General features: G+C 34.5%; 1 protein-coding gene across 1 annotated transcript; it reads right to left on the bottom strand.

Moving 5' to 3' along the window:
• Window positions 1-208: 208 nt before the first annotated feature.
• Window positions 209-811, bottom strand: LOC143551965 (protein SRC2 homolog). The gene has a single exon (XM_077042296.1). The coding sequence runs from the start codon at window positions 809-811 to the stop codon at window positions 209-211; it is 603 nt and encodes a 200-aa protein (XP_076898411.1).
• Between the last annotated feature and the right edge of the window lie 12,946 nt (window positions 812-13,757).

The raw sequence follows: 13,757 nt of genomic DNA, 5'->3' as shown, positions 1-13,757 counted from the left end.
TGCTAAAACAATGAAGATCAAGATAATAACATCACAACTACTAATTCAAAAACAATTGTTTGTACTCAGAACACTACTTAAGAACAAAATGATATCAAACAGATGAAGATGGAGATGATATAACATCATGACAACTAATTATTCAAAAACAATTGTTAGTAATCCAGAAAATCCTAAAATCAAACTCAAAAACCTCGGCGCCAGACATCTAATCACGACGAACAAGTGCTCCTCTAACCAAACCAGTTCCAAAGCCAAACCCCATACTAGAAGTTCCAAACCCAAACCCCATACTAGAGCATCTGCGAGGTGGAACAACCGGTCGCGACCTTCGTGGATAATAAACGCACTCCGGGTGTTGGTTCTGGTAACCATATCCAGCCCCCATCCCACGAGGAGCCGTAAACTTCTCCCCAAACTCATACTTGAAACTTAAAACTCCTTTAGGTTTACCAGACGGCCTTCTAACTTGATAACTAACAGTCTGAACCGCCTTCCCATTACCCTTAAAACCTTCAAGAAGCTCCTTAACAGGAACATGAACCTCTCCTAAATTCTTCCCACCGAACATCCCCTCCGCCTTTATCTTAACAACCAGTGTCGCACCCGAGACTTCATCATCCATAACAAACTTCATGGGAACGTTCCATGCGGGGTTGGAACCACCTTGCTTGTCCGTACTGGTTCTTTGCTTTTGATCTTTGCCTCCAGAGATGAAAACGACCGCGTAGACATGCATGCTGCCTGTGAATCTTGGTTTCTTGAGGTCGTTTGCCGAGACAAGAGTGAGGCTTAAATTTCGGTACTCCATGATCATGTTAACACCTGGATATCACGAACACAAGATTACTTTAAACAAAGAAATTAGGAAACTAATCCCCTATTTATATTTGTAAAAAACAATGCTTTGCATGTAAGCAACCTATCCGAATACAACTAACTAATTTGAACTACACACAAATACAAACTCAATTTAATTAAAATAATTCAGATTTTAATTTTTAGTCCTCCATCTTTATAACTTTTATGATCCTAAACCAACCTTAAGAACAAAACAGTACCACCCTTCGAGTCTATAACTTAGTCGGCTTTACGATTGGTGTTGGATATATTATCAAACATGCCTGAAGTCGAGATCTTGATGAATTAAGGTGGGAATTTAAATTTACAAGGAAACTTGACCAACTCTAGGAACTCTAGAGGTATTAATGTATATATATTAAATTACGAAAAGTTATTAATGTTTAAAAATCATGGGAGAGGGGGGGGGGGGGTTGGGTTAAAAGTGAAAATAAAAATAACATGTAGGTAATAGAAAAGATTTTTTTAATGGAATAGGTGGTTTTGAGAAAAAAAAAGGTGGCTTTAGATGGTGACTTTATTTTAAATGATTATAAGCAAGTTGCTATCTCAAATAAAGGATTAGGGTGATACCTCACCAACCTTTACATATGGCGGTCTATAACATCTAAATGGCCATCCATGTCACTAATTCATAAATTAAATTTTGTTGTATTGTATTGCTTTGTATAATTTTGTATTATATTAGAGTTTTATTGTTCTGTAATTTATAAAAGTGAATCATAAATTATTAAATGATTTTAGCATATATAACACATATTTAAATAAATAGATGGGATTATTATTAAGGTTTATTTTTATTATTATTACTTAGAATATTTAATTATTTATTTATTATTATTATAAATATAGATAAAAAGTAGTGGCTGGTGTCACAAAATTTTAAGTAGCTCACTGTTGCTTTTTTTTAATTAAATTGTTTGTAAAAACCATCAATTTGAGGGGTAAGTCTAGTGGTTGTTACCTATTTGTTAGGTATGTAGTATAAGTATATTGGGTTGAACCGAATCTCTCCTACATTATTTTTTTTGACATTTTCAAGTTCAAATCTCTTCTGCATTATTTTTTGGCATTTTAGTTCAAATCTCTCCTGCATTATTTTTTAGCATTTTCAAGTTTATGCTCATGTTAATATTAGGTAGTAATATTAGATTTATGTTTATGATTTAGTTACAGTACCGACAATACATATCAAGTTTGCGTCGGTTGGAAGCGCAGCGCACAGATTTTGGGGTTTTTTTTTGTTCGCCACGGGTTTTGTTAATAGATTTATTTTTTTGCTTAGTTTCGGAGCCATAAGCCCATACCAGGAATGAGCAAATTCGGTACTGGTAATCGGTACCGATTTGGTACCGTCGTTATCGAATCAGTACCAAAGTTTTGAGTTTCAGCATCGGTACTGGTATTTCCTGAACTTTTTATCTTCAATACCTGTACCGGTGCTGAACCGAAGATTTCGGTACCGGTAGCGGTACAAAAAATCTGTGATTTTCGGGATGGGGATTTTCGGTATCGGTACGGTACTGATCTCATCCCTACCCCATACCAATCGAATTTTGTCATTTCACCAACACAACGCACGATTTTTGTTTTTTTAATATGTTAATTTGTTGTACTTGAGCGTTGACGAATTTGTCTTTTACATATTACACCATCAGCGCGACACAACGTGCCGAGGGTATCACCTAGTTATTATTATTATCAAACTAGCTTACTAATCGTGTTATTATAGTTATTACAAATATTATCATCAACTTATAATTTTTAATCATATTATTATTATTTAGTAGATTTTTTATACTAACATATATATATTTTACAAATTCTTCATCTTATTAAAAACCCTCATCAGGGTCTTTGATATGGATGAGTAAAATCGGTACCGTTATCTAAATCGGTACCGATTTGGTACCGTCGGTACCGAATCGATACCAAAGTTTTGAGTTTTCGGGATCGGTACGGTACCGGTATTTCCCGAATTTTTACCTTCAATACCGGTACCGTCCCGATACCGAACTGAATATTTCGGCACCGGTACCGGTACCAAGATTTGGCGATTTTCGGGATCGGTATTTTCGGTACCGGTACTGTACCGAGCTCATCCCTAGTCCTTGATGGTCCCGTCCCAACCCTCGGGCATCACTTTCAAGTCTCGTTTGTATGGTAAAGTCGTGACGTAAAATTCTCTATCGTGCCACTCAAATATGCAAAATAACAATTATACCATTAAATATGTATATATATATTATAGACGCCTTATTGTTTTTGTATAAAATGTAGCAGAAGAGATAGTTCTACATCCAGGCCTATAAACAAACCAAACATTCATTTATTCATCTGAGAATTGTTTGGCAAAAATTTTATTTATTTACAAAATAAATAAACATGAATACATGTTCACTCATTTATTTATGTTTGTGAATGTTCATTAATTCACTCTTATTTAAGTTTGTTCTTTTACCACATTTATGTTTATTTGTCAAATTGTGTGTAAGTTTGTTTATATAATTCAATTATTTATTTTAAATCCACTACAACTTAGTCTACTTTTGTAATTTTTAGGCCCAACAGATTAATGTTTTTGTTTAATTTTAACTGGAACTAGCTCGTTTATGTTTATTATCTATGCTCAGTTTTGTTCATTCATTTGTGTCCACCGTTGTTTATACCATTAACAAACGAACATAAACAAACAAAACACGAACAAGAGAACGCCCTTAGTTTAATTGTTCATTTTTGATCAGTTCATTTACTGGCCTATCTAGATCAATTATCTACGTATTTGTATTATAAAATGCAAATTAGTTTTTTTTATCTGGTCGTTTAAAAATCTAATATTATTTGATTTAAGAAAATATATAAAAGAATTTCCACTATTTCTAGTATCTTTTGATTTGGTATTTTCTACTAGATAATTTGTATCCAAAACTTTATTAATTTTTATATTTAAACTAGCTTTTAGCCTCCCGTAACACATGGTGTCTTTACATTTATCATTTTTAATATTGTGAATATATTTTTTTTGGATTTTTATTTAATTTATTGTAAAGAAGTTTGTAATATGCATGGATATCTAGTTACAGTTTTGGTTTCGTTTGTGGTTCACTTTCGCTTTGGTTTCAGCTTTTCGATATCTAATTACAGTTTTTTTTTTTGTTTTGTTTCGGTTCGATTTTTTTGTTGGTGGTTTCGTTTCAGTTTTTTTTTTTAAGTTTTGGTTTCGTTTCTGTTGAGATTCAGACTGTTTGGTTCTGTTTCAGTGTATTATCATGGATTAATGTATCATTCTGTTTTTCTCATCCACTCACGTATCATATGATTTAAGGGCACAAATGTCCAAATAAAACTTCTTTTGTGAAATATGTTACCAAGTTCTTAAATATGAAAACAGTTAACCCATCCATCTATAACCAAGAAAATAGACAGTTAGACACTATTTAGATAATAATTCCATTTCAAGGATTCAAACAGTTTCAAAGACACCCAATTTGTCATAATAACTTACCACTTCTATATTTCAAATTATAAACAGAAATGCATTTTGCCATGATTATTGAAGAACCCAGTTTTATCAAACTACTGAAAGTAGCAGGAGCCCAGCTCAATTGGTGCAGCGCGGCCCAACATGCCCAACAGAGCAGTTGAAATTCCTCGTTTATTTAACAAACACCTAAAATCTGATATCCTTGAAGTCACGTTATTCGAGTTTTTAGCAAGTTTATTAGGAGGAGTCTACAGTCTCTCTTTAATCAAACAAAATAAAAAAAATGTTAATAACAAAACATTTGTAAGAATGTGATGTGAAAAAAAAGTTTAGTTACCTGCAACTGCTGCAGCACATGGCCATTAGGTGCAGCATGGCCATTAGGTGTGTTCGATGTCTGACCCGTCAATCCTTTCGCCCCATGCGCATACTTCACCACCAATAACTAACTTTTGTTGATCACTAATATGTGCGTTGAGAATATATATTTCTTATCTATATTTATGCTAATAGCATATTAAAAACTTAAACCACAAATCAAAGATTGAGATTGTTGTATTTCATATTTAATTAGTGAAATCAATTAGCCATGGTTGCGTTGACGAACAATAAAAAATAGAAACTTCTTCTTGAGATCAAAAGTTGTAAAAAAAAATACGTAAAATATACATATTTCTATTTCACAGCTATTATCTTTTTGTAACTTAATTGAGCATATACTATATTATATGTTTAAACATATAATTATTTCACAGATTATATGCATTGGACAAACTATTTCACAGGATTATAGTATTGAAACATATAATTATTCATTTTGAAGTGTGCTAAACCATATTCGTTATCTTCATCAATTACATTGATACTCAATGGTGAATCTTTATTATATTTAAAGATGTGCCTTTGTTTTACATGTATTTTATCCATTTAGATACTTACAGTTTGAGCTTAATTGAACCTTACCTTAGTTTCAATTACATAAAAGAATCCTATGTGATCATTCTGAACAAATATAATATTCTAGCTACACTAAATTTGTGTTTTTATCATTGTTAGAGTCCTTAGACAGTATCCTCTAATAATCACATTCAGAGCTAATTTCCTTATTATATTAACAAGTGAACAAAATCACAGTGTTGCATTCAATTACACCATAAATATATAAGCAACTATTCCATTAGAACAGACTTCCAATTTTAAATTCGATGAAACAGAAGATATAAATCGAGCTATAGAACGAGTGAGACTTGCAACAACGTTGAATAAAGTAAATGATTTGTCTACATTAGGGAGATCGACGATTCTAGCTGTCAGGTCGACACATGCTTATCTTGGAGGAGAAACGGCGACCGAAGGCGGAGGAGAGAACGATCTTAATCCGAACTGAACTCCAGCATCTTCCTAGCTTTTATCCCTCGTATTATAGGGTTGTTTTACATTATTTGTTTATAATATTTATATATTTTTTAGGATTTTAATTTTATTTATTGTAAGGAAGTTAATAATATACTTAACATTACATGATGAAAGGGTTTCACAAATAAATAAGATGTTATAACACAGTTTAAAAGCTATCAGGGTTTGGTGAGACCCACGACCCGCTTTTTTTTACTATAAATTTTTTTCTTAATTATAAATAATATCTTTTTTTAAAAAAAATCATATACTAATTTTTAGTATATCCCTATTTTATAGGATTTTCATATCAAACATCTGATAAGATTAATTTTTAATATGAGATTTTATAACCCATTTTAAGAGCTATCTGCGTTTGGTGAGACCTATACCCATGAATTCGTGTTAAATGCATGAGAAGTCTTTATTTACAAATAAAGTAATCTGGTGACTTGAGAGAATTTAGGGAGGTTTCGTTTATATATATATATATATATATATATATATATATATATATATATATATATATATATATAAAAGATAAATAACTTATTTGTTTTAGAATAATATTATTACTTTTAACACTTCTCATATTCACAACAGAATACAAATAATCAAAATTATATTTATTTAATAAAAAACTGATTTGGTAATCACAATCAACCAAATAACTTACTCGAGGAAATTGTCAAGCAACTGCTCAACAGAATCATCCAATATATGTCCATCTTTCTTCTCCATTTTTTATTCTTCTTTTAACCATAAAATAGCATGCATCCGTTGCAGGGCTGTTCATGAGCCGAGCCAAACCGAGCGAAGGCTTGCTCGTTGCTTGGCTCGCTTACAACTGAACCGAACGGCTGAAATTCGAACCAAGCCAAAATCGAATCAAACATTTTTTGATCGAACATTGAGCGATTTTCGAGCTTTATTTATTTCTTTTTCACTCTAAAAATTTCAATAAGAAAACAAGTTTGAAGGCTGCAAATAATATATTTTGTAAACAAATTAGTAGTTTTTAGACAATCGTGTAATAGGTTATAACTTTTTAGACAATCGTGCAAATAATATATTTTGTAAACAAATTATTAGTCTTCTGAACCGAACGTTGAATCCGACCAGAAGTGTGAGAAAACATAAGTCAAAGTTGTTGATTGTTTAACCATTTATCGGGTTTTAATGCAATTGACCAGTCCATACCCTTCAATCTTAGAAATTGATTGAAGGTTATCGACTAGGGATGTTTATGAACGAAAACTCAGTTTACAACTTACCCGGAAAGTGAACGAACAAGGAGATATATCGAGTCAAAGGTCCTTAGAGTTGCAAAGTCAACCGGCTTATGAACTGTTCTTCAACAAGACACCAAAAACCAAGAGAATATGAGATGGCAGAGGTTAATGACGGCTGAGGGCTGATTGTTAGGGTTTATGTAAGGTTTTGTGGCAGGTGAATGAGGTTAGTTTATATAGGAAAAGCATAAACGAACTAATTATGGCTTTTGGCCCGTTTAAGCAAGTAAATATGAGTTTTATGATAAAATCACTGAAAATAATCGTAAAGCTTTGATCTTGAATGGTAGGAAACGAACTTAGACTTATGTTTCAATAATAAGATGATTTCTTGGTCCTTAATTCTCTCACACGTGCCTAAAATAATTGATTTTATACCTTAAACGAGTTTAGGAAATGATATTTCGCGAACAAACTGATCAGTTCATCCACGGCGCTGCACGATGGACTTGGAGCCCGCCGTCGCACCGCGCTCCGGCCACCGGAGGTGGGGTGTTTCACAAGTTGACAATAATGGTCCTTGTTGTTTGGTTCTTTGATCATTTAGCGACTTTTGATGTTATAAGGAAAGAATAGACAATATGTAACCATGGCGGACTTGCAATGAACATTTGAAAACTTAATTACTTATCAAATTATATTATTATTAAAGATTAAGATCCAAAAGGTGTTCGTACAACGAAAATAAACGAATACGATAAAACCCGAAATGTTATATCTCTCGGAGTTTAATGTTTCTAATATTACTCATGTCACACTCGTGACTTTATTGAATACGAACACAAAAGGTCAGCTTCGTTAGTTGTTTTATGAGTTTTAAACTGTGCATGTGTGTCGTGTCTAAACGGGAAACGGGTTGATGAGAAGCAAATTGGGCTTCAAATTGTTTAAATCTATTTATCCCGTATTTGAAATATTATTCCCCATTGGTTCAAATTAAATGTAGTGAGAAATCCAGAGTTACTGTTTTACTTTAAAAAAAAATAAAATAAAATAATATTAAAAAAATAAATTAAAAGAAAATTAATAAAAAATGTTTCTTTATCTTATATTTTCAAAAAGATTAAAAAAATAAAAAAAATCAAAAAGATTAAAAAAAACGGTATGTGGGAAATGATATGAAGCTTCGTGTTAATAGTAAGGTCAACACACGTAAGGTACTGTAGCAGAAACGTATAGACTATGTATTCTATGTGTCGGTATGCTCAACCCAAGAGAATGAAAATTCGGCCTGACCGTTGACTTGTTGGAAATTAATGAACTTGTTTTATGTGGGACACATCTTAGGGTCTTGTTAACTTAACTAAGTCTTGGGTAAGGACCGGGATGAAAGGTCGAGTCATACTCAAGCCACGTGTCAGATGATCACAACTTAAAAACCTACTTTTTGTATACGTACTTATTATATATATATATATATAATATATACATATATATATATATTATGTATATGTATATATATCTTATGTATATGTATATATTCCCGCGAAGCTCCGTACTTTGTTGCACGGTGGCACAGACCTGAATGTTGATGCTAGCGGAAGACACTTTTGCTCGGCACTTTGTTGCGCGGCGGCGCAGACCTGAGCCTAGACGCAGTTTGTAAATTGTCCAACATGGTGCATTTTTGAAAAGTCAAAGTATCAAAAAGGCACAAACGTAGCAAGAAAAGTTTTAAAGCAAAATACTCGATGACATAAAAGCCAAATGGCAAAAATCTAAGAGCACGAGAAAAAGTTAAGTAAAGTGTCTAGTTAAAACATCATGAAGAAAACTAATGTCGGTCAATCTTGATATCCAATCAACGGCGTGCACTTGAAAGAGAGCAATCGTTACTATAAGGGGACTCAAGGACCAAACTAGAGTCTGTAGGTTGTATATTGAGTCAAAACTAATTTTGATCATCTGTCAAAAAGTTTTATGTCAAGTTGGGGTAACTTGGTCCGATAAAACCGTGAATGAAACTTGGCGAAGTGGTTTCTCGGCTTTTGAGTGTGGGTTTCACTAGATCATACAAACCTAAATTGTGCCCGGTCTTATGCCTCTAAGTAAGTATTAAGGGCATGGGTTTAAGTGGACAACAATACCGATAATGGACAAGATCTTGCGAAGTATGTATGTGCTGAAAAGTGTTCCTTGGCCATGCTAAAAACGATTTGATCCCAACAAAACATACTTGCGTATATATTTAGATTTATTAATATTAGTTCTTTAATTTTATGTTAATATATTTTAAACTTGACGGTTATTCATGAGTTTCTCAAAAGATTTCTTAAATGGGACAAGAGGTTATGGTTTCTAAAAAAAGAAATTGTTAAGACTTTTTAAAAAGTTAAACTTTTGAATATTTTTGGATCTTTTTACTTGTTTGCGTATGAGAAGCGGGTAGTTCATGTTGAAGAAACTTGCATCTTACGAGAAGTTAGTGATATAGACAAATGATTCGAAGATTTTAAAAGATTTTTAAAGTTGGTGAGCTAAAGTTAAGTCAAGAGACCGCTAGACTGATAAAGATCCCAAATCCAAATTAAAGTTAGTGAGCTGCCAAGTTCTTCAACAATATCACTTGGTGTAACACCCCGACCAAAGGCGGATTATACATCGGGGCGCCACATATTGTTTCATTACTCGTGACACTATTGGGTGTCAATATTTAATAAATACATTCATTCGCGCACGCGCAAAGTAAACAAGATAACATAAATCATCATAAATCAATATATGATAAATCATAATATTCGAACAGCAAAAACTTGTCTTGATACATTTTAATCTAGGTCCAAAATAAAGAAAACTTCCTACGTGTCCACAAGCTCCAAAACGGCTACTGCAAACCTGAACATGTGTTAAAATAAACGTCAAACACTTGCGTGTTGGTGAGAAATCAAGTTTAATACAATACATAGATAACAATAAATCTGCGCGCAACACGTGTATGTCTGGTGTTTAACAAGGGTGTAATCAGATTGTGATCAAGCCTAGATAGATCATAGCTCATAGTTCAATCCGTGCTCCCAATTGAGCACAAAAACGAGAAAACATCTGTGCAAGTGTAAACAAAGAAAACCGTAAACGATAGGTCTCCCGTGTTCATCTAATGGATCCATGAAAACTTCGGAATAGGCCGAACAAAGCGGTTAATGATACACACATACAAATAAACAGCCAAGTAAACGTCCTCAACACATAGGATACTGCGCGACTAAAGTTCATAAACAAGTTTAAGACTCTAAGTTTGTACGAACACATGAACATCCCAAAACATTAAAAGCAAAAAGGGATTAGGTACGAGATTACTCACTTGATAAACGATGCGGTGTAAGATAAAGCAAGAACCAACTTTAAACAAGCACAAGTTAACCTATGAATAAGATTATTGTTTTAATGATTGGTTTTAAGTCTTGATTATAAGTTAGCATAATTAATAAGCAAATTATTATATATATATATTACCGGAAAAGCAGGGCAGAACAGGGAGGAAGACGGAGGCAGAGAGGGAGGCGGCAGAGAGAGCAAGGAGAACAGGAGAGATTAAGTGTTTTGTGTGTGTAGTGTTAGGAAAAATAATACTATTATTTATAGAGAAACCCTAGGGAACACAATCCCTAGAAAAAGGGGAAAAGATCTCAAAAAGCAAAAGATTCCAAAAGCAAAAGATATCAAAAGATATGGCAGCTGCAGGGAGCAAGATAAAGCTGTCAGGGAACAGTAAAAAGCATGGGCGGATCAGATAAAGGTACAGGTCAAGCATGGCAAAAGCAGATCTCAAAAGATTATGTCAGTCACTTTATCTGCCAACCAATGGGGTTGGTGCGCATGCTGCGCCGAAAGTAACTTTTCAGACATAAAGCAGATTAGGTCAACAGCTCAAAAGATAAGACAACTCAAAAGCAACGGCTAGATTAAACAGAAGAAAACTCAAAGGGGTTTAGCGCGAAGGCAGACAGAACCAACCTTAACGCGTCGCGGGAAGAATCACATTTCTTAGCGCGCCGCGGGAGGAACTAAAATTCCTAGCGCGCCGCGGGAAGAACTATAATTCTTCGCGCGTCGAGGGATGAACTACGATTCTTAGCGCGCTGCGAGAAGAACTACAAATCCTTAGCGCGTCGCGGGAAGAGTTCGTCTCGCGAATCGCTGTACAGGTGGTCTTCACGCAGGATTCCTTGTAAGGGAGTCTGGCGCGTGGAGCTGCGCAGACAACCTTAGGCGGGAAGGAACAAAGGACAAGCAAAGAGTTAGAAGAAAAAGAGGGAAACAAGGCGTAAGGGCGGGACGGCGACAAGAGGGAAAAGAAGGCGGAAAGAGAGAAGGAGAGGGACGGGACGGCGGAAAGAAAGAGAGAGAAAGAGGCGGGAAGGAAAATATATATATTATTTTTAAAAGTAAAATATAAGTATAAATAAATACTAAATCATAAAAGAAAGAGATCGGGTCAGAGAAACGGGTACCTGGGTCGGGTCGGATCGGGGCAGATGTTACACTTGGTACGTAAGCTAGACTTTAGGGGGAGTCAATACTTCAACAACATTCGGATGCTATCTACACTTCAGGGGGAGTAAAGTTAGCTCATCGTTGAAGATGATTACGTCAAGGACTGAAGATTATTGAAGACCAACACAGAACAGAAAGAGAGAAAGTCTTTGGAAAAACTGAATCCTTACGGGGAGGAGGATAATCATTATGATACAGATATTGAAGATTTGCAGGGTATTCAGTAAAGAAGATATCTCGAGCGAAGTGGCAGAAGATTAAAGGCCGAAGATCAAAGACTGAAGACAAACAAGTATCTATGAAGCTGATGTCAAGGTGGAGTGGAGTATTTTGGTGCATTTTCTGTGTGACAACAACTTAATAGATAGGACGTATTTGTCTATCATGTAATCGGTTATATTATGTAAACTTTAGTATTAGGCGAACTTGAGTGGGCTAGCGAACTTCTTAAGCGAAACTAACAAGTTCTCCAGACCATAGCCCAGGCCCAACTAACATGTCATGTATATATGTCACATATTATGTAGGGTTTTAGGTAAGACTTCACAAATATTACCACCACCAAGTTCGCCTTAGGAGTTATCGGTGTTTTCCATAGATGAGCATACCGTGTTCGTGATTGGTGTTCTTAGATTGATTGTAATCGTTGTTATAATCAATAAAAGGATTATTAAAAGTGACTCTCATGTGTTCTTGTTATAATCGTTGACGATAATCAAGGGGATTCTGCACCCTTGATAGATCGATTCAGTCTCGTCAAGATCCGGCTAAGGACCTACATGATCTAACTTTATTTGTTTACTCAGCCCATAAACAAACTTCCCGCCAAATAGTTCACCGAACGTTTGATTCGTTTACAGGCCTAGATGCAATATGTATTGAAGCGTATTGTATTTGCTTACCACCATGTGGAGCGTATAAGTGGAGACGACAACACAAATGAACTCAACCACTACATATAATCAAACGTATCGTCCTTTCACTGTAACAAAAATAAATAATTAATAAAATTTATATCTAACTTAATAATTTTTATTTCTAAAATATTATTATGTTTATATAATTAGCATGCTCGTTTAACCTCACGAGCCAATCAAGCCTGACATATTAAACTTAAGCTTGAGCTCATGTGTTAAACGAGTTTCAATTTTATCTAATGTCTAATTCTATTTGAAATTTAGTAAACCGGTCTTGAGTGACACACAAAGGACGTTAGTTTAAACACCCTCCATGAATGGAGACCGCAACGAATGTTTTCTACTTCTAGTTTACTTAACGTAGAGAGCCTACCCATTGTAGTTGAAGTCATGGCTGAGAGATGCCCTAGTAGGCAACAAAGTAAAGCGGATACAATAATCGAAGAGTCACCCATGCGCTTATTCTTCGTAACAATTCACTTTATAAGAAACCAAATCACTTTAGATTTAATAAAATATTCATGTATGTTTGCGAATGAAATTTGTTCAAAACTGAACTAATTTTCATTTCCCCAGACAAAACCCGCACTATAACCTGCATGAATGTTTACCATAAACTTTAGAAGAAATAAAAGGTACACAAAGGTGCCTGTGACAACAAGTCCTAGCGCTTCCTGCCACAAACAAATGATAAAACTGCCAAACGAAAACAAAATTGATATTAGATATTGAATTCGACTTCAAATGTTTTTATTTTATTAAACAAAAGAGTTAAGACAAACTTGCCAGTTTGCTCCTTGACGAGACTGAACGGCGGTTGTGTTTGTTCTAGAGATTGTTAGGAGATCCATCGGTAGATTTGGACTACTTCGTGGCACACATCACATGTGTTGTTGCCTTTACGACTGAACCACTCTATGGCACATTTTCCATGTACCAAAGCGAGCTCGCCGCGTCAACTACACTCTAGTAGGATGGTTTCCCCACCCTCCGATGGATCATCAAGGCAAATATGGCACGCTGCCTCTTCATCGGAGGTATGACCCCTATTAGTAGCTTAAAAGGAAAAATGAATTTAGGGTTTGGGAATTGAATATGAACTAATACCACAATGTAATAATTTATAATGCAATAATTTGGTCTTTGAGATATAGAATGTATCTATGTCTTAGGATTTGACCCCATATAATGCATTCACAATCTATGGCACATTTGTGAATGCATTATATGGGGTCAAATCCTAAGACATAGATACATTCTATATCTCAAGGACCAAATTATTACATTATAAATTATTACATTATGGTATCAGTT

Source organism: Bidens hawaiensis, unplaced genomic scaffold (genome assembly GCF_021521415.1).
Source record: "Bidens hawaiensis isolate Kalapana, Puna unplaced genomic scaffold, B.hawaiensis_p1.1 tig00016746_1, whole genome shotgun sequence".
Classification (NCBI taxonomy): Eukaryota; Viridiplantae; Streptophyta; class Magnoliopsida; order Asterales; family Asteraceae; genus Bidens; species Bidens hawaiensis.
The sequence above is the reverse complement of the archived record's forward strand: the minus strand, read 5'-3'. Positions and strand labels throughout refer to the sequence as shown.